Source organism: Silene latifolia, chromosome 1 (genome assembly GCF_048544455.1).
Source record: "Silene latifolia isolate original U9 population chromosome 1, ASM4854445v1, whole genome shotgun sequence".
Classification (NCBI taxonomy): domain Eukaryota; kingdom Viridiplantae; phylum Streptophyta; class Magnoliopsida; order Caryophyllales; family Caryophyllaceae; genus Silene; species Silene latifolia.
Window position 1 is genome coordinate 147,073,528 of NC_133526.1, and position 22,244 is coordinate 147,095,771.

Genomic DNA, 22,244 nt, shown 5'->3' on the forward strand with positions numbered 1-22,244 from the left:
TCAATTTGTTGAATGTAATTTAATTAATTTATAAAATGATATTTATGTGATAAATATGCATTTAATTAATTAGTAACATGTATCATACTACATGTGACATATTGTGTGACAAATGACAAATTGACAAAAATAAAATGGTAGTCTATTTTATACATAATGGACCGAAATTAAGAGGGTCTAGAGGTTGGTAGGTGATTTATTTTAATAAGCTAAAATAACATCATTATGACTCTACTTGCCTAGCCTTACATGCCTAAGGTTTAGATAAGGTAAAAAGCATAAAGGGAAGGACAATATATTGGTCCATTACCTCCCCCAAAACCGTGCTCCCTCTAACATTAGAGTAGTTTTTACTCTACTAATTCTTTAATGAATATCCATTCAAATTACATGCAAAATGTTCATGTAGAATTTCCTCTCTTCTCTCTCTTCCATCTTCATCAAAAAGGATGAGATTTTAATCTAAATTATTCATATAAATTACTAAGATTACTAGAAGTAGTATATGAGTATTAGTAATAGATTTTATGGTAAACTACATTGCAAACATCTAGTACATGTTTATTTGTGGGTTTAAGGGATTGTCTTGGGTGCAACTAATTGGAGGGCTTCTAATTTGAAGTCAAGAATGTTCATCCATTAATGGAAAGCTCAAGAACTAACAAGAAGGAGATCTTGTTAGTGCCCAATATGACCGAAATCATTATGGTGAGAAAATGTTTTCTTATCTTCTTTTATTAATGTTTGCATGCATAAAATCCATGTTTAATTTTATGACAAATTAGTTTAAACATATATGAGTATGTTAGTATGTATATAGATCTACATTTCCTTCATGTCTAACAACTGTTGATAAGAGAGATTTTATAACGAGCTTTTGGAAACCGTAAACGTTTTTGATAACGGTTTGTTAAGTAGTCGTTGTCACAATATAATAACAACGGTTTTCGTGGGAAACCGTTATTCGTATTATCGCGGTCTAGGTTTCCGCCAATATTTGGAAAACGGTAATCTAAGTGTCGTTATTAAATGCATTTAAACCATTGTGATATGCTCCTTATTGATTTCTAGATTTGGCGTAGTGGTGTGATAGTTGTTGTATAAAAACTCAATCAAGTCCAGCCTATCTTCCCAACTTCCACCAAACTCCATGGCACAAGCCCTCAAAATATCCTCCAAAGTCTTGATAGTCCTCTCAGGCCATTCCCATCAAACCCCGCAACTCATGCCAAAACCGTGACATAAACATCGCATCTCGATCCGACACTATGTCCTTTGGCACGCCATGTAACCGAACCACGTGTTTCCTATAACCCAAAGCTAACTGTATCTTGGTCCAAGTATCCTTCATCGGAATGAAGTGAGCTGACTTTGTTAAACGGTCGACGATCACCCAAATCATATTGTTGCCTTGCTGAGTCCTTGGTAACCCCACGATAAAGTCCATATAGATCGACTCTCATTTCCACTCTGGCACCTCAAGTGACTGAATCTTACCTTGTGGTCTACGTTCCTCGCCCTTTACTCTTTGGTATGTTAAATACTTAGCCACAAACTCGGCCACATCCTTCTTCATATTAGGCCACCAAAACGTTTTCTTTAGGTCCTTATAAAGCTTATCACCCCCCGGGTGAACTGAATAAGGAGTGCAATGAGCCTCCGTCATGTTCAGCCTTTTTAAATCCGCATCACTAAGAACACACCATCTCCCATCAAAGCGAACACTCCCATTTGTGTGGATGGAAAACCTCGAAACTGTGCCACTCTCTACCCTTGATTTCCACTCTTGAATCTTTGGATCAAGTTCTTGTTTCTTCTTTATATAATCATACAAGTCCGGTTCGATCGTCAATTCCCCGATGGCATCCCCTTTTCGTATCATATGAATCCCCATCTTGGACATCTCATCCCTCAGCTTCAGCAAAGACATAGCTGTACATAATGAATGTACACTCTTCCTACTCAAAGCATTTGCCATGATAAGGTTATTTTCAGTCGTTTGGCCTTAAGCAAAATAAATTCTATAATACTACTAACAAATAACTACCGGTAAGTAGGGTATCGTATCCACAAGGAGGGGGTAATAATCTATTTGCTAAAGTCTAAGTTTGTCTTAAAGCTAACAGTTTTATGGGGGTTTTGATTGGTTTTATTTCTAACAACTAATAGCAAGTGTAATAAAGATGAATAACAATAATATTAAGAGAGTCTAGGGATCTGGTTCACTAGGTAGTCATCCAAAGGTAAGGTTTAATTCATTGATTGAGAAATTTATATTGTTGAAAGTCATATGATCGATCGATTCTAATATCTCTTTTTAGATCTAAGCTTAACATGCAATCGCTATCATTAGGTTGATCTAATTCAATTATCGTGGCCTATACTAGTCTTAACCTAGTCGGTGAAAATCCTAGTTTATGCAAGATTAATTAATCAATTATGATCAGTAATTAACTAATTAGAAGTAAGACGATAATTAAACAACATCGAAAGCAATTTAACAATCAATTCATAAGTAACCCTTTTCTAACAACCTGGATCCCCTTTCACCCTAGATAATATATTTAGCTACTCATACTAAAGGGAAGAACAACAATAACAATAATAAGAAACATGATGAACAATAATAAAAGATGAATACCGATTGAATTGTAATTATTGAAGAAAGACTAGAAACAATACCGTAACTAAAGGGCAATAGATCCGAAGCTAAACTAATGTAAACTAATCTAAAAGTATTCTAAGAGAGTTTTTAGAGTACGTATACAAAACTTGGTAAAATAAAGCGTAGAATAAACTAGGTACGGTTTAGGTATTTATAGTAAAACGTAACCGAATTAAAGAAATTGCGTAAAATACAGGAGATAAGTGGTTCCTCGATCGAGTCTGCTCTTACTCGATCGAGTACACATGTTCTTCGATCGAGCCTGGCTGAAGTTGATCGAGGCACCACAATTGCTAAATATGTACTTTGCTATACCCACATGACAACAAGTCCCAAACCAACCATAATAGAAAAATAGACATGATAATCAAGCAACTGCGACTGTCCCGAAAAGGTAGGCAAATTCTTGGATTGTAGCTATGAAATTAGGATATGAAATGGCTACAAGGGTTCAAACAGGCTAAACAAAAGGTAACGTAAGGCTTATTTGAACAGTAAGAACCGCCTATCCACATGCACTTAGTCAAATTAAAGCAATAAAAGTATCAAGAAATCAATGTCACACTTATGCAGTTTGATATTATACATTCCACAAGGAGAAACCACACTCAAGCCTAATTGACAGATGAGACCAGTTTATTGATGTTCCTGGCCTAGGAAGCTCTATAGACCTTAGAATTAAAGTACTTTACCAACATAATTGTGTCAAATCTAATCAATATAAGTCATCTCAATACGGTCAAGACTCGAGTTATGAACTTTGTTTCCATGGATAACGGGTTAAAACAAAGTACATGGACAACTTAACTGGGATTTAAATGTAAAAAAAATGCAATTTAACATCATTGTTATTTAATTCACCAAAACTCGACCTAAAACAAAGTAAAAACATGTTTTTGTATTTTGAAATTTTTTTAATTTTTATGGGATTTTTGATATGAATGCACACAACAAAAAGAAATCACACAACATAATTAAACTCCTCCCCCAAAACTAAATGTCACAGTGTCCTCATTGTGATGCCTACATCATAGCAATCACACAAAAATTTCCAGTAATCTAAAGGACCCAACTAACAAAAGGAATGGAAAAGATATAGATAATACAATAAAAGTAGATACAATGGAAGAGAATACCGGGTAAGAGCGTAGAAGTTCCCCTAAACCAGCTGCAAAAATAGGGAAAATAATCAACCGTGCAAATCTTAACATCGTCTGGCTATGAATTAAACCCAAAACACTTGGGTACTCGATCGAGCCTGCCAGCACTCGATCGAGTACTCATCTGACGAGCAATTCCTGCATTTAAAAATAAATGCAATTCAAAGCACAATTAATACAACTTAAAGCACGTAAAACTAAATAAAAAAGTAGCGCATGTGCTACACACAAGCATAAGTAGCACCAATAGATAGTCCAAGCAAAGAAAATAAATGACGAGTATAGTTTTTGCTCATCAAACTCAAAGTCTAATGTAAAATATGAGCAATGATTATCGTTCTTCAAGTCATCATCACTTGTAAGGAGATAGGGCATGTCATCCGTCATAAGAGCTTCATCAAAAACTTTGATTGGCTCCTCCCTGAAAATCTTAGCTTCTAAAGCATCCAACGCGGCCTCCAAGTCAACACTCTCATCACAGCTGTAAACCATCTATGGAGGAGGTTCATCTCCATATATCAACTTCTCTATCTCGTCCACTTCCTTGCTCCATGGATATGACGCAACAGCAGGGGCGTCAGATGGATTTATATCTAAACAATAAGAAAAGAAATCATCAATAGTATGAGAAAGAGCATGAAGCATATAAAAAGGAGCTACTGAAAGGGGATGCTTTATAACGTTATCAAGAAAAATTTAATAGTGTCATCCCCAACTCGTAGTGTCAGACTACCGTCCTTAACATCTATGAGTGCTCCTGCACTGTGAAGGAATGGTCTACCAAGAATGATGGGTACTTGGGAGTCCTCAGCCATATCCATAACAATAAAGTCAACCAGAATGAAATACTTCCCTACTCTAACCGGCACATCCTCAAAGACACCTAAAGGTTTCTTTAAAGATTTATCGGCCATTTGTAAGGTCACATTAGTGATACGGAGTTGACCCATTGGTCGTATTCGGAGCTATATTCTATTTTTCGGAACAATTGTCGTTGGAAGTACCTAGACCAAAACACAATTTATAACTTCACAAAGAACTCTACAATTAGTAAAGAGGCAAGTAAAGGTCGGATCCCAAGGGACGGGAATTGAGATGAGATTTCTATTGCAACTAGTGGTGTCTTAAGGGTGTCACAATTTGGGTTGATGTAGAAGGTCACTAAACTAAATAGCAATGAGAGTAAACAAGCAAGATGAATTAAAAGGGTTGTAAAAAATTGATAAAAAGCACTAGGCTGTTATGGGGTCATAGGGGAATCATGGGAATTGATCATACAAACAAGTTCTCAAATTATAAGCAAGCAATTATTGTTGTGATGGATTGAGTTGGGTTATAACTTACAATCCTAGGAAAGTTTGGGTCCCGGAGCCGAATCGATTAGATTGTACAACACCTACAAGTCAACTTAATCTTCCCTACTCAACAACATGCATGGTCTAATGAGACTCGAGTTGGTTTATGTCTTACAAGTCTCATTGAAAAGATAAGTGATGGATAAAAAATGCAAGGATTCATAGGCTCGCATTTCATAAAACATAATATGTGCATGAGTTGAGATCAAAACAAGCAAGCAAATAAACCATGAAAGCATATTAATTTAAGCATGAATCATTCCCCTTGTTGGTTTCCCATAATTACCCATTAACCCTAGCAAGGTGACTACTCACTCATTATCATGTTGAACATGCTAGCAAGGTTGTCAATCATACTAAAAAAGTGAAACATGATGAATAAATGAAAGTAATTAACAATAATTAAAAAGGGATTAAGAGAATTATACCTATTAATGATTCCAATAATAAAGCAAGAATAAAAGAAGTACTTGATGCTTGATTGAGAGGTTGTCAATCTCCCAATAATAACCCAAATAATCTTCAATTACCCAATATAAAGGATGAACAAAAGAGAGATTAAGGAAATAAACTTGTTAAAACTTGATTAATTGTTGATTACAAAACTAAAGAGAGATTTGATTGATATTAACTACACTAAAGATTGCTAAGAATAACATGCTCTTCAAATTAGACTAATGGGGTATTTATAGTGGAAATTAGGTGGATGCATTAGGGTTAACTAAGGGCTTAAATGACGATTAAGTCCCTACTTAAGGAAACGCCGGTATTTTTAGAAGGAAGGGCATCTTTTTTTGAAGCTCGAAGAACGAATTTGCGCTGCCTTGGAATCCGTGCGTCTTAGGCACGGGACGTGCGGATTCATGAGTCTCTGCCCGGGCGTCTTTGGGAGAAGACGGGTGTCTTCTGGTAGCTGCTGCCCGGGCGTCTTTGGGAGAAGACGCACGGATTATGAAGGTGGAGGACGGGCGTCTTCAGCACAATCCGCACGGATTGCTGCTCAGCTTTGTTTCTTCTTCTTTTCTTCCCTTTCTCTTCATAAAATCCTTGGGGATTTCCTTGGGGATGCAAGGATCTTTCCTCATCATTGCCCATCTACTATAATATGTACAAAGGCCTTCTAATCTTGTCTCTCCTTGATGCTTGGTCAATGAATTCAATCAATTTAGTCTCATTTTGCCATGAAAATGCAAGGTTTGCACTCCTTTCCTACTAAGGACACAAAACCTCAAAGAATATGCAAAACAAAGAACTAAAGACAATAAATGACCCAAATATGCACTAAAAAGCATGGGAATAAGGCTAATTCGGGGGCTAAATATGCTCTAATTATGGTCACATCAAATATCCCCAAACCGAACCTTTGCTCGTCCCGAGTAAAGAGGTGACAAAGACTAGGACCATTATTTAAACTAAACTAATAACATAGCCGATATGAGACAATTAGCGGGTCTCACTCCGCCCCTTCAACTCACAACAAGACAACCATGAGGTAGGATGCCTTCTTGCAAGGCAAGGTGGATCTTGCTAAAATGGCGACACATCCAAACATTAAGCACACAAAATCAAGTAATGGATGCATCTACAAAAGGAATAGCCACTTCCTCATCAAGTGGCGGAGTCAACTAAAAATAAAAAATTTAAGAGCATATATTCCTTCACAAATACTAGTTCAACAAATTACTAAGGCTAAGAGGATGGCACTAAATCACCTCCAAATGGTGTTAAACTAGACTACTTTCGTCCTCAATTTCCAAATGCTTTCGTCAAGAGCGATCGGATGGTGTGGAATGATGAACCCTATGATGCTAGTAGCATATGACATGACAAGTCTCGAGTTCTCTACAAAAGTAAAGGTCATGGATCGTCCCAAGCTCGACAAAGTGGCTTGACAAAAAGGCTTTTTGGGAATGAAATGCTCAAATCGTTGTAAACAAGGGTGGATATGACTAGTATTCAAAAATTGACGTCATTCAACTTTCACATTTCAAGAATTAGAGATGGGGTTTGTCCCTTCCGTGCTAATGTCCTTTGCTTTCGTCAATCGCTTATTAGGCAACCGGTTAACCTCTAGACAATAGCTTTTCGGGGTGATAGTCACTCTGTCTCTGGGCGGTTGAATTCACAACCGTGTGGGGGCCCAATTCAATGGATCCCTCTCCAAAGCACATCGAAGTGGTACGCCTCCATCAAAACGACTAAAATTCTCAACATTTCAACATTTCAAAACATTTGAGGTTTCCTTGGCAATAAATTGTTTCCACATAACAAAATATTTGAAATGAGCACTTCAAACTTATTGATAGAAAGTATTTTTGGGTTGCCATACCACAAGGTCAATCAAGGTCACCTAGACAAGTTAACCAAGTCCACATCGCATCACAGGGTTGGATAGGTGACTCACATGCAAACCCTTGACTAGGCTTTGGGTCATGGGTCGAAAGACACTAGTATGACACAATCTAGGGTGTTTTACAACCATTCTAGTAGGCGAAGTCTTAAGTTGAAAAAATATTTGTAATGGCTTAGTTGCTCTTGTCAAAGTTCCCAATTAGGCACTTTTCAAAATATTTCATCTAAATGCAACTATATGCCATGATGCAACTATTATATACATCCTAATGCAAGTGATTCTACCAACTAATATGACATATAAACTAAATGCAAGTGCTAAGTTCACATTGTTATACCGCATCAATCAAAATAAAGCCACATAGTCATTAACATAAAGAGGAAAAAGGAGATTGGAAAGATCATACCATGCGGTCTTCAATATCCTCATGTCTCGGATGTGGCGTAGTCGATTAATGTGAACAAGGATAGAACAAACACAATATATACAATATATACAAGACTACACTACAAAGGAAATGAACTTGTTTTTGGTTTTTCAAATTTTTAAATTTTTAAGGTTTTTCGAAATTTTTCAATTTTTTTGGATTTTTGAATAAGAAGTTAAGTTATAATTCGCCATCCCCACACTAATATGGGCATTGTCCTTAATGGCCAAAATGATGGGAAATTATGCAAACATGATGCATGATTTCTACACTAAATGCAAGCTACACTAATCTACACTACATGATGCATGGTTTTTTTGTTTATGACGCAGAGGATAATTTAGATTACCTCCTGTTGTGTATGCATTGACTTCCCCAAACCGAGTTAGACATTATTTCTAATGTCCTAAGGTTGGGTGTAGTTCATGCACACACAATGCAATGCATGAAACTAATTTGTCATTTTGGATTTTGAAAGGTGGGAACAATAAAATGAGAACACCTCAATGGGGCCGAGGTGTTAGTCCTCTATGGTGCTAGGACTACTACAACAATGATCAAGAAAAATAATTAAAACAAAGAAAGAAGTAGAACAAACCTCGAGAGGGTAGGAGCCTCCAAAGCTTGCTAATCTTCCATCATATCATCACTATCATCATCTTACTCATTAGAAGTGGACTCATCACCACTTCCCTCTTCACTTTCTTGTTCACCTTGCTCATCATCCTCTTATCCTTCTTCACTAGCCTCTTCATAAATGTTATCATCAACATCTTCATCACCAACAACCTCATTGTCACCTGGAAGCTCACCCCTAGATGCACTCGGAAAGAAGACTTCTCTATCCGCCCAACTAGGCAAAGGACATGAAGGATCAAGTAGTCCTTGCCTAGCTAAGTGTAGGAGGGGTGGATATTGGGCTAAGTAAGCATCTTCCCGGTCCTTGAAGGCTTGCTTGTGCATCTCTTGCATAAGAAGAGTCACATAATCCTTGCTTGCTTCGACTCCTTCGGGTTTGAACTCTTGGTACTTGAAAGGATAGGGTGGTGTGACAATGGAAGAGGAGGGCATTTCAATTTCACCCTTTTGTTGTCGGATGATATATTCGGCCTCTTTTGAAAGGGGAAGGAGATAGTTGGTCCGGTGGACACTTAAACGACAAATCTTCGAAGGCAAAGTAAAAGATCTAGCCTCACTTGTGAGCCATCCATACTTGGTGTCAAGAGGGTTATGAGAGACCCACTTGTATTTGTTTATCATAGTATCAATATCAATGAGATTACCACCCTTTTTCGCCTCATACTTGCTATCCTTGTTGAAGTTTGGATCAAAGTATTTAGCTAAAATAGTGACTAGACCTCCATTCACAATAACGGTAGTGCCTTGCTTCCCACTATCAATGTTTAGCCATCTATCCACCAAAAGCCTTAGAGAGTTGAAAGGCTTGGATAATTCCCTTCCAATGTTCAAAGCCGACTCAAGAAGAACAAAATCGAGTTTGGTGAAATGGTTGGTGTCTTTTCTTGCAATGATGGTGTTTCCTATGACCTTGTGCCACACTCTAATGCCCGGATGGTGGACTAATAGAGCGCGACTAGCATGAAAGTTCTCAAATTTCCTTCCGGAAATCGCCTCCCAAAGAGGAGCGGGGTCATATTTGCCAACATTCTTGAAATAACTTGGTGAATCACTAAGACCCAAAGCTTTATCCATTTCCTCAAAGGAGATGCGCCTACTCACATTAGCTAGGCGAAACTCGATGCTTTCCATAGTCTCAACCTTGTTAACTTTTAAAGAACTCAAAAATTCTAAGGTAAGGGAGGGGTATGTCAATTCCTTGGATTCAAACAATTTTTCCAACCCCATGGCTTTAAAGAAGGCTCTAGTTTGCTCAAGGACACCCAAATTATCTAAGGCATCTTCACAAATAAACTTGGTGGATATAAATGATTTTCTAGCATACTTGGCAAAAGTGTCCCTATGGGATTTGGAAATGAAAATTACCTCCGGATAGTTCGAAAGTTGATCAATTTCCGGAGTAGTAGATGTTGTTGCTTCCATGGGAGGTTGTTGTTGTTGCACTTCCAAGTTTGGGTTAGCTACCACCATAGCCAATGCTTTCTTTGCTTGAAGACTCTTTTGTCTTGATGAGAGTGCCTTTGCCTTTGGTGCCTTTGCCTTTGTTGCTTTTGTTGCTCCCTTTGTCCTTGCCATTGATGCTTAAACCAAGAAAAGAGTGAAAAATCTTCAATTTCTAGTGTACCTAAACCGATTTAAAGATGAAAGGCTTTGCCTTTATGAATTCAAAAATCGACTCAAAGGTTGAAGATTTTGTGTTTTGTTTTGATTTTTGATGAAAGAGGAGTGATTGATTTGTTGTTAAAAGGATGTTTTGATTTGATTTTGGTGAATGTTGTTGAGGAATCTTGTTTTTGTGATGGAGAGGATGAGGGTTTTGGAGTTATGGGGTTTATGAGTAGTGTTTCGAATGAAGAAATGAAGAAATGAATGTGGGAGGGGGTTTATAATAAACCCGAAATATTTGAAATGCAGAGGGAAGACGGGCGGCTTTCCTTCGGGACGGCCGGATTCTGCCTGTTCTGGGTTGGGAAATTCTCGCCTAAAGATGGGCGTCTTTCAGCAAAGACGCTCGGATTTGTAAATGCGGGATGGGCGTCTTTCAGTGAAGACGGGCGGATTCCTTTACATGGATTTTTCTTGTTTTCTCAGCCAAAAAGACGGGCGTCTTTCCCTTCAGGACGGGCGTCTTTTTGAAGACGGGCGGATTCTGTTGCAGAACGCCCGGATTTGCTAACAGTCAGAAATTTCAAAAATTCAGCTCATGAAGGACGGGCGTCTTCTACCCAATATGCCCGGATTGCTTGAAGACGGGCGGATTCTCTTGAATCCGCTTGGATTCTACCCCTTTTACCCGGATTTAGTTCCATCCGTGTACTTGCATATCCCTTGTCATTTTTCCATTCTTCAAAATCCCGTGTTCTTCATTGTGGGGGCACTACTAAGGCATGAATAGCCTAGGCAATTGCTATCCCCACACTAAGCTAAAGCACTACACATTAATTAAAATCATAAGTCCCTCCCTCACTTCTCTCGAACATGATAATTATCTTGATCAAAGTATAAAAATCCAAAACTAACAAAAATGCAATACAATAATTGAAATGCGAGTTAGGGAGTTAGAAATATTTACAAATGGTGGTTTAGGGAGGACTCCACCAAACTCTCTTCCTTAGAGAGATTGTCATGGGGGCATGTCCAAGGTGTTATTGATGTTGCTCAACACCTTGAAGAAATAATCAAAAGCTTGTTCATTATCGTGATAAAGATCTTCAATAGACCTTTGCCCATGTTGTCGGTCTTGATCGATAGCATTGCCAATGTAGGGATTAAAACTCCCTTCAAACTCGTCGTCCCAAAGACCACAAACTTCATCCACTTGATCACTAAAGATCTCTTGAGTTGATAGAGACAACTCTCCCAATTTCTTGTCTTGGCCAATGAGGCCATCCTCTTCTTCTTTGCTTGACTTTGAGCTTTGCAAGCTCTCTTTGTTACAATTCACTTGCTCTTTGAATGGAGCATCTTCAATTTTCTTCTTCCATTGGAGTTCCGACTTCTTCCTATCATCTTTCCGGCTATAATGATCAATCATAAAACATGGTTCATGCAAACGTGGAGCTCTCATAGTCTTGTCAAGAATAAAGGTTATAATCTTATTTCCCACTTCTAGAGTGAGCTCTCCATATTTCACATCAATCACCGCACCCGCGGTGTGTAAGAAAGGTCTTCCTAGGATGATTGGAATGTTGGAGTCTTCTTCCATGTCAACAATGACAAAGTCCACCGAGATGAAAAATTTCCCAACTCGTACGGGAACATCTTCCCATATCCCTAATGGTGTCTTCGTCGATCTATCGGCCATTTGGATTGTGATATTGGTGCATTTAAGCTCTCCCATCCCCAACCTTTTACTCACCGAGTACGGCATAACACTCACACTAGCCCCTAGATCACATAAGGCTTTGTTGATCGTGGTGTCGCCAATGGTACACGGTATTGAGAAGCTTCCCGGATCCTTGAGTTTTGGAGGTGAACTCCCTTGAAGTATTGCACTACTCAGCTTAGTGAAGGCGATAGTCTCAAGCTTCCGAATCGACTTCTTCTTTGTGAGGATGTCTTTCATGTATTTTGCATATGCCGGCACGTGATTGATTAATTCCGTGAAAGGAATTGAGACTTCCAAATTCTTCACAATTTCCATGAATTTTCCAAGTTGGTCATCAAATTTGGGCTTGGCTTGACGACTTGGAAAAGGAAGTCTAATCACAATGGGCTCCTTCTCCTTGACCTTGTCTTCATTTTTTTTTTAAATCTCTTCTTTTGATGGTTCTCCATCCATGGAGTTTTGCACAATTTCTTCCTTGTCACTAGCTTCCACAACTTCATCCTCAACGTGCTTCTTCGGTGCTTCATACCTTGTACCACTTCTCAAGTGAATGGCACTAACCGTTTCATGTCTTGGGGGATTACTTTGAGGTGGTAATTGCCCCTTTTGTCTTTGTGAGCTTGAAGATGCTAGTTGAGTCAATTGGGTTTCCAACATTTTGGTGTGAGCTAGGATGTTGTTGATGGTGATTTCCTTTGCTTGACTATCTTTTTGCATTAGAGTGAAAAACTCTTGTTGATTCTTTTGCATTTGGAGGACCGCTTTTTGAACATCGAAACCTTGGTCATTTTGTTGATTGTATGGAGTTTGATATTGGTAACCTTGGTTTTGGTTGTAAAATGGTCTTTGATTTTGGTTTCTCATGGGAGGTGGGGTGTATGTTGTTTGAGGGTTTTGAATATTTTGGCTTTTGTATGAGAGATTTGGATGGAATTTGGTGTTTTCATTGTAATAATTGGAGTAAGGGGTACCACTCTTGTATGCTTGGAAAGAATTCACTTGTTCATTTGTTCCCCTACATTCACTTTGGTCATGTCCCAAAGTTCCACAATTCTCACATACCCCACTTGGGATTGATGAAGATGCCGTCATGGCATTAACATGATGCTTTCGTGATTTTGAGGCTTCTTCAAGTCTAGCCATAGCTTTTTCAAACTTCAAATTGATTGTGTCAATGTGAGCACTAAGTTGAGCACCCAATTGAGTAATGGAGTCCACTTCATGCTTTCCTCCTCTAGTAGCCTTGTGAGGTCTACTATATTGTGAGTTATAGACCGCCATTTCCTCAATTTTGTTTCAAGTTTGATTGTCATCAACTTCGGTGAACATTCCATTTGATCCCATGTTGAGAATGTTCCTTGAATCTTCATATAGACCGTTCCAAAATTGTTGTACCAAGAACCACTCACTAAGTCCATGGTGAGGACATGGGCGACAAATTCCCTTGAATCGCTCCCAAGCTTCATACAAAGATTCTTCATCCCTTTGCTTAAAACCCGTAATTTGAGCTCTTTGCATGTTAGTCTTTTCCGGTGGATAGAACTTTTTGTAGAAAGCTAGAGCCAACTTCTTCCAAGAATCAATTCCGAGAGTAACCTTATCAAGGCCTTTCAACCATTGTTTCGCGGTGCCAATTAGAGAAAAAGGAAATAAGACCCATCGAATTTGGTCTTGAGTTACACCGGTTTGAGAAATCGCATCACAATAGTCGCAAAAGGTTTCCATATGAGAATGAGGGTCTTCACTAGGCATCCCCCCAAATTGGCTTCTTTCGACTAATTGGATAAATGCGGATTTGGCAATAAAATTTCCGGTTAGATGTTGTGGTGTGGGAGTACCATTGGGTAGGTTATCCTCGGTGGGTACGGAATGTGATGAAAACTTAGGCATTGTGGGTTGATTTTGTGTTGTATTTTGTGTTGGGTTCTCCTCATCTTGTTTTGCAAAAGGGTTGATGAACTCAATAGTTAGTTGAATATCTACAACCTCACCAATACCTCTCAAATTTCTCCTAGCAAGTCTTCTATTGGTTGTCAAAATTCTTTCAATTTCACGATCAAAAGGTAACAAATCACCTTGTGACCTTCTAGACATGAAAAATATCAAACAACTCGAAAACAATTAGAACAAACCTTGAGGAGTTTTACTTCCTCAAGGCAAAGAAAGACACAACTAATAACAATATAAGGAAATCTAAATCAAGTTAACACCGTCCCCGGCAACGGCGCCATTTTTGGTCGTATTCGGAGCTATATTCTATTTTTCGGAACAATTGTCGTTGGAAGCACCTAGACCAAAACACAATTTATAACTTCACAAAGAACTCTACAATTAGTAAAGAGGCAAGTAAAGGTCGGATCCCAAGGGACGGGAATTGAGATGAGATTTCTATTGCAACTAGTGGTGTCTTAGGGGTGTCACAATTTGGGTTGATGTAGAAGGTCACTAAACTAAATAGCAATGAGAGTAAACAAGCAAGATGAATTAAAAGGGTTGTAAAAAATTGATAAAAAGCACTAGGGTGTCATGGGGTCATAGGGGAATCATGGGAATTGATCATACAAACATGTTCTCAAATTATAAGCAAGCAATTATTGTTGTGATGGATTGAGTTGGGTTATATCTTACAATCCTATGAAAGTTTGGGTCCCGGAGCCGAATGGATTAGATTGTACAACACCTACAAGTCGACTTAATCTTCCCTACTCAACAACATGCATGGTCTAATGAGACTCGAGTTGGTTTATGTCTTACAAGTCTCATTGAAAAGATAGGTGATGGGTAAAAAATGCAAGGATTCATAGGTTCGCATTTCATCAAACATAACATGTGCATGAGTTAAGATCAAAACAAGCAAGCAAATAAACCATGAAAGCATATTAATTTAAGCATGAATCATTCCCCATGTTGGTTTCCCCTAATTACCCATTAACCCTAGCTAGGTGACTACTCACTCATTATCATGTTGAACATGCTAGCAAGGTTGTCAATCATACTAACAAAGTGAAACATGATGAATAAATGCAAGTAATTAACAATAATTAAAAAGGGATTAAGAGAATTATACCTACTAATAATTCCAATAATGAAGCAAGAATAAAAGAAGTACTTGATGCTTGATTGAGAGGTTGTCAATCTCCCAATAATAACCCAAATAATCTTCAATTACCCAAAATAAAGGATGAACAAAAGAGAGATTAAGGAAATAAAACTTGTATTAAAACTTGATTAATTGTTGATTACAAAACTAAAGAGAGATTTGATTGATATTAACTACACTAAAGATTGCTAAGAAGAACATTCTCTTCCAATTAGACTAATAGGGATTTATAGTGGAAATTAGGTGGATGCATTAGGGTTAACTAAGGGCTTAAATGACGATTAAGTCCCTACTTAAGGAAACGCCGGTATTTTTAGAATGAAGGGCATCTTTCTTTGAAGCTTGAAGAACGAATTTACGCTGCCTTGGAATCTGTGCGTCTTAGGCACGGGACGTGCGGATTCATGAGTCTCTGCCCGGGCGTCTTCTGGTAGCTGCTGCCCGGGCGTCTTTGGGAGAAGACGCACAGATTGTGAAGGTGGAGGACGGGCGTCTTCAGCACAATCCGCACGGATTGCTGCTCAGCTTTGTTTCTTCTTCTTTTCTTCCCTTTCTCTTCATAAAATCCTTAGGGATTTCCTTGGGGATGCAAGGATCTTTCCTCATCATTGCCCGTCTACTATAATATGTACAAAGGCCTTCTAATCTTGTCTCTCCTTGATGCTTGGTCATTGAATTCAATTAATTTAGTCTCATTTTGCCATGAAAATGCAAGGTTTTCACTCCTTTCCTACCAAGGACACAAAACCTCAAAGAATATGCAAAACAAAGAACTAAAGACAATAAATGACCCAAATATGCACTAAAAAGCATGGGAACAAGGCTAATTCGGGGGCTAAATATGCTCTAATTATGGTCACATCACCCATATTTAAGTTTTTGCATATTGAATACGGCATAACACTAACACTAGCCCCTAAATCGCAAAGGGCTTTATCAATAGTTACACTACCAATATGACAAGGAATAGAAAAACTCCCTGGATCCTTAAGCTTTGGTGGTGAGTTAGCTTGTAATGCGGCCGCGCACTCTTGAGTGAATGCTTCTATCTCGACTTCATCAAAAGATTGCTTCTTTGATAAGATCTCTCTCAAAAACTTAGCATAAGCCGGCACTTGAGTTACCAATTCAGTAAATGGAACTGTCACTTGAAGATTCTTTACTACCTCCATGAACCTCCCAAATTGTTGTTCAAGTTTAGATTTATGCAATCTTTGTGGAAAAGGTAGTTGAATTTTAATTGGCACGGCTTCTTTAGCTTTAGAAGTAGCTTTGAAAACATTATCGTCAGTTACAAGGTGTACTCGATCGAGTCCAATGGTCACTCGATCGAGGATCCTTTTTTTCCAATGTCGTAGCTGAAACAAGCGAAAATTTATCATCTAGGGGGTTCCTCGATCGAGCCCATGTAGTACTCGATTGAGTATGCTGGATCCTCGATCAATCCTGGTTGGGCTCGATCTAGGATCCAATGTTGTTCTCGCTTTTTTGCTTATCCCGTGTTCGATCTTTGCTTAATTCTTTCTCGTCATCGCTCATCTCGAGATTGCCCAATCCCTTAGGATGCATATAAGGACTTTGATTAGTGGTACCACTCCTCAAAGAAATAGCATTAACTTGCTCATGTGCTTGTATACCTTGAAGAGGAAAGCCGGACTGTTTTGAAGGATTTTGAGCTGCCATTTGAGCAACTTGAGTATCCAACATCTTGTTGTGGGCCATAAATTCAAAAATCTGAGCCGTTTGCTTTTGTTGAATCATTAAAATTTATTGCAATAGAGCTTTCATCTCGGCCATCTCATTACTTGCAGCTTGAGGAGGAGGTTGCATTTGTTGAAAACCTCCTTGATTTTGCCTAACAAAGTTTCCTTGTGGTTGATTACCACGATATGGAGGAATAATATAAGTACTTTGTTTTGGAGCTTGAGCATAAGCATTCTGACTCCTTTCAGGGAAGAAGTGACTCTTAATTGCGAACATTTAGTCCCCTAATTGAACCTATTTTGCATACTAATATAACATCTCATGGCCATTTTATCCGTCAATTCCTTCCTATTTTGCTTTCCTAGTGCATTTTATATCTCTTATAGGAAAAGGAGATAATGAGGCGGAATCCCCGTCTCCCGTGCATATTTGGAAGCTTGATGACGATCTTGGATGGACTAGTATGAAGAGGAGGCAAGAATGATGACCAAGGATGTAAGAATAAAGAGTATATAGAAGGATCATAGGCTTAAAAGCAATAAAAAGGGAAATTGCAGCTCAACCTGCTCGGGACAATCTCAACCCGCTCGGGTCGAGGCTCAGGTTGCGTGTTTTTCACTCGGGACGAGCGGATTGCTTTACATAATGCTTTTCCTTGCTACGTGATCCGCGCATGTCCCTCGGGAGTTGCAATTCTCTATTCAAAGCATTGTTATTTACTAATCTACCCTTGCTTAACCTAATGATGTAGCACTATATATACTCCATTTGTAATAATCAAGAAATTAAGCTCTCTTAAAGGAGGCAAAGCTTCTTTAGATTAGATAAAACCTTCATTAGGAGTAGATTAGAATAGATTACTCTTCAATCTTTCCACAAATTACATATTAATCTTTCCTTAATTATTGTTCATGTTTATTATTGGGTAATTGAAGATTATTGGGTTATTATTTGGAGAATTGACAACTCTTCATCATTCAATCAAGTTTTCTTCTATTATTCTTTCCTTTCCAATTGTTCATCTTAAGTTTGGTATAATCTCTTTACTCTTTACTCTTTATTGTTTATTTCCTCACTCTCTTATCATGTTTATACTTGTTGTGATGATTGACACCATTGATAACATGTTTCCCATGATAATAAGTGAGTAGTTACTTAACTAGGATTAGTGGGGGATTAGGGGAGTTAATCATGGGATAGATTTATGCTTAATGAGTTCATATGAATGCTTGCTTATTGTTCTTCAACTTATGCATATGTTATGTTTGATGAAATGCTAGACTATGAAACCTTGCATTTTTTTACCATATCTTATCTTTTCAATGAGGCTTGTAAGACATAAACCAACTCGAGCCTCATTAAACCATGCATAGAGTTGAATAGGGAAAACCCAAGTCAACTTGTAGGTGTTGTAAAGTCTTAACCGACTCGGCTCCGAGATAGAGGTTTCCCTAGGATTTGGTTTATCATGCATGTACTTTAATAGGAAGAATTAAGTCGACTTGTAGGTGTTGTACAGTCACAAATGACTCGGCTCCGGGACCCAAATCTTATTATGAACTATATGACATGAACTAACTTAAAATCCAACAATAATAAATTGCTTGCATCTATATAACTCATTTATGCTATCTTACCATGATTCCTTTATGATCCCATGATATCCGAGTATCCTTTATTATTTGTTTACATCTTTATTTGCTTTATTGCCTGTTTTACTTTATTTCTTCCATTAATTTAGAATCAATCAATCCAAACCAATTGTGACAACCCGAAGAACAACTATGATTAGATTGAACAATTTGAGTACCCCCGTCCCGTGGATCGACCCCGACTTGCTTGCTATGCTATTAGTTGGGTATAAATGTGTTTGATGGCGGACGCCGACCCGCACCACCAAAATGGCGCCGTTGCCGGGCACGGTGTTGTGTATTTGAATCGTTCTTTTGTCTAGTGATGTGACCATAATTAGAGCATATTTAGTCCCCGAATTAGCCTTGTTCCCATGCTTTTTAGTGCATATTTGGGTCATTTATTGTCTTTAGTTCTTTGTTTTGCATATTCTTTGAGGTTTTGATCCCTTGGTAGGAAAGAAGTGCAAACCTTGCATTTTCATGGCAAAATGAGACTAAATTGATTGAATTCAATGACCAAGCATCAAGGAGAGACAAGATTAGAAGGCCTTTGTACATACTATAGTAGATGGGCAATGATGAGAAAAGATCCTTGCATCCCCGAGGAAATCCCCAAGGATTTTATGAAGAAAAATGAAGAAAAGAAGAAGAAAGCAGACTGCCCAGCAATCCGTGCGTCTTCCCCAGAAGACGCCCGTCTCCACCACCACAATCCGTGCGTCTTCACCCCAAGACGCCCGGGCAGTAGCTCCAGAAGACGCCCGTCTTCACCCCAAGACGCCCGGGCAGAGACCACAGAATCCGCCCGTCCCGTGCTAAAGACGCCCGGATTCCAAGGCAGACCAATTTCGTTTCTTCAAGCTTCAAGAAAGATTGACATCTTTTTCTAGAGACCGGCGTTTCCTTAAGTAGGGACTTAATCGTCATTTAAGCCCTTAGTTAACCCCAATTCACACACCTAATCCACACTATAAATACCCCATTAGTCTAATTAGAAGAGCATGTTCTTCTTAGAAATCTTTAGAGTAGTCAATATCAATCAAATCTCTCTTTAATCTTGTAATCAACATTTAATCAAGTTTTAATACAAGTTTTATTTCCTTAATCTCTCTCTTGTTCATCCTTTATTTTGGGTAATTGAAGATTATTTGGGTTATTATTGGGAGATTGACAACCTCTCAATCAAGCATCAAGTACTTCTTTTATTCTTTGCTTTATTATTGGAATCATTAGTAGGTATAATTCTCTTAACCCCTTTTTAATTATTGTTAATTACTTTCATTTATTCATCATGTTTCACTTTGTTGGTATGATTGCCAACCTTGCTAGCATGTTCAACATGATAATGAGTGAGTAGTTTCCTTAGCTAGGGTTAATGGGTAATTAGGGGAAACCAACATGGGGAATGATTCATGCTTAAATTAATATGCTTTCATGGTTTATTTGCTTGCTTGTTATGATCTCAACTCATGCACATGTTATGTTTGATGAAATGTGAGCCTATGAATCCTTACATTTTTTACCCATCACCTATCTTTTCAATGAGACTTGTAAGACATAAACCAACTCGAGTCTCATTAGACCATGCATGTTGTTGAGTAGGGAAGATTAAGTCGACTTGTAGGTGTTGTACAATCTAATCGATTCAGCTCCGGGACCCAAACTTTCCTAGGATTGTAAGATATAAACCAACTCAATCCATCACAACAATAATTGCTTGCTTATAATTTGAGAACATGTTTGTATGATCAATTCCCATGAATCCCCTATGACCCCATGACACCCTAGTGCTTTTTATCAATTGTTTACAATCCTTTTAATTCATCTTGCTTGTTTACTTTCATTGCTATTTAGTTTAGTGACGTTCTACATCAAACCCCAATTGTGACACCCCTAAGACACCAATAGTTGCAATAGAAATCTCATCTCAGTTCTCGTCCCTTGGGATCCGACCTTTACTTGCCTCTTTACTAATTGTAGAGTTGTTTGTGAAGTTATAAATTGTGTTTTGGTCTAGGTGCTCCTAACGACAAGTAACCGAAAATATAGTTTAAAGAAAAACTCACGACCAAAAATGGCGCCGTTGCCGGGGACGGTGTTAACTTGATTTAGATTTCCTTATATTGTTATTAGTTGTGTCTTTCTTTGCCTTGGGGAAGTAAAACTCCTCAAGGTTTGTTCTAATTGTTTTCGAGTTGTTTGATATTTTGCATGTCTAGAAGGTCACAAGGTGACTTGTTACCCTTTGATCACGAAATTGAAAGAACGTTGATAACCAATAGAAGACTTGCTAGGAGAACTTTGAGAGGTATTGGTGAGGTTGTAGATATTCAACCAAATACTGTTGAGTTCATCAACCCTTTTGCAAGAGAAGGTGAGGAGAACCCAACACAAAATCCAACGCAAAATCAACCCACAATGCCTAAGTTTTCATCACATTCCGTACCCACCGAGGAGAACCTACCCAATGGTACTCCCACACCACAACATCTAACCGGAAATTTTATTGCCAAATCCGCATTTATCCAATTAGTCGCAAGAAGCCAATTTGGGGGGATGCCTAGTGAAGACCCTCATTCTCATATGGAAACCTTTTGTAACTATTGTGATGCGATTTCTCAAACCGGTGTAACTCAAGACCAAATTCGATAGGTCTTATTTCCTTTTTCTCTCATTGGCACCGCAAAACAATGGTTGAAAGACCTTGATAAGGCTACTCTTGGAATTGATTCTTGGAAGAAGTTGGCTCTAGCTTTCTACAAAAAGTTCTATCCACCGGAAAAGACTAACATGCTAAGAGCTCAAATTACGGGCTTTAAGCAAAGGGATGAAGAAAGCAAAGGGATGAAGAATCTTTGTATGAAGCTTGGGAACGATTCAAAGGAATTTGTCGCTCACGTCCTCACCATGGACTTAGCGAGTGGTTCTTGGTACAACAATTTTGGAACGGTCTTTATGAAGATTCAAGGAACATTCTCAACATGGGATCAAATGGAATGTTCACCGAAGTTGATGACAATCAAACTTAGAACAAAATTGAGGAGATGGCGGTCCATAACTCACAATATAGTAGACCTCGCAAGGCTACTAAAGGAGGAAAGCATGAAGTGGACTCCATTACTCAATTGGGTGCTCAACTTAGTGCTCACATTGATACCATCAATTTGAAGTTTGAAAAAGCTATGGCTAGACTTGAAGAAGCCTCAAAATCACCAAAGCATCATGTTAATGCCATGACGGCATCTTCATCAATCCCAAGTGGGATATGTGAGAATTGTGGAACTTTGGGACATGACCAAAGTAAAAGTAGGGGAACAAATGAACAAGTGAATGCTTTCCAAGCATACAAGAGTGGTACCCCTTATTCTAACTATTACAATGAAAACACCAAATTCCATCAAAATCTCTCATACAAAAGCAAAAATGTTCAAAACCCTCAACCAACATACTGATCCGGACGATGTCGTCACTCATCCAATCAAACACATTTGTAATACTCAACAAACAACTAGTTAGCGGTAAGTCGAGGTCGATCCATGGGACGGTGTGCTTTGGGTTCTAAGTCTATCTATCTCAATTTATGCTAGTGTCACAATTTGGTTGGGTTTGTAGTTGTGTCTAAACTAATGCAAGCAATGTAGTAAAACAAACAATAAAAGAAAAGATGTAAACAATTGATTAAGAGTGCTAGGATATCATGGGGTCATAGGGGATTCATGGTGATGATCAAACAAACATGTTTATAAAGTTGCAAGCAATTAATGTTGTGGAGGAACCGAGTTGGTTTATGTCTTACGGTTCATAGGAAGAGTTGGGTCCCGGAGCCGAATCGATTAGATTGTACAACACCTACAAGTCGACTTACTTTCCTCCTATTCA

At 38.4% G+C, this 22,244-nt stretch overlaps 1 protein-coding gene, 1 non-coding gene and 1 pseudogene across 2 annotated transcripts; 1 reads left to right on the plus strand and 2 right to left on the minus strand.

Moving 5' to 3' along the window:
* Positions 1 to 1,459: 1,459 nt before the first annotated feature.
* Positions 1,460 to 1,894, minus strand: LOC141657564 (uncharacterized). The gene has a single exon (XM_074464842.1). The coding sequence runs from the start codon at positions 1,892 to 1,894 to the stop codon at positions 1,460 to 1,462; it is 435 nt and encodes a 144-aa protein (XP_074320943.1).
* Positions 1,895 to 13,338: 11,444 nt separating this feature from the next.
* On the plus strand, positions 13,339 to 13,445 carry LOC141617935 (small nucleolar RNA R71). The gene has a single exon (XR_012531248.1). It is a non-coding gene; the product is annotated as a small nucleolar RNA R71 (small nucleolar RNA).
* A 7,710-nt stretch (positions 13,446 to 21,155) lies between these two features.
* On the minus strand, positions 21,156 to 21,279 carry LOC141620652 (small nucleolar RNA R71; annotated as a pseudogene).
* Positions 21,280 to 22,244: the final 965 nt, after the last annotated feature.

Bases quoted from the DNA above. Each gene is read 5' to 3' on its own strand.
- LOC141657564 (XM_074464842.1), bottom strand. From the start codon at position 1,894: ATGGGGATTCATATGATACGAAAAGGGGATGCCATCGGGGAATTGACG.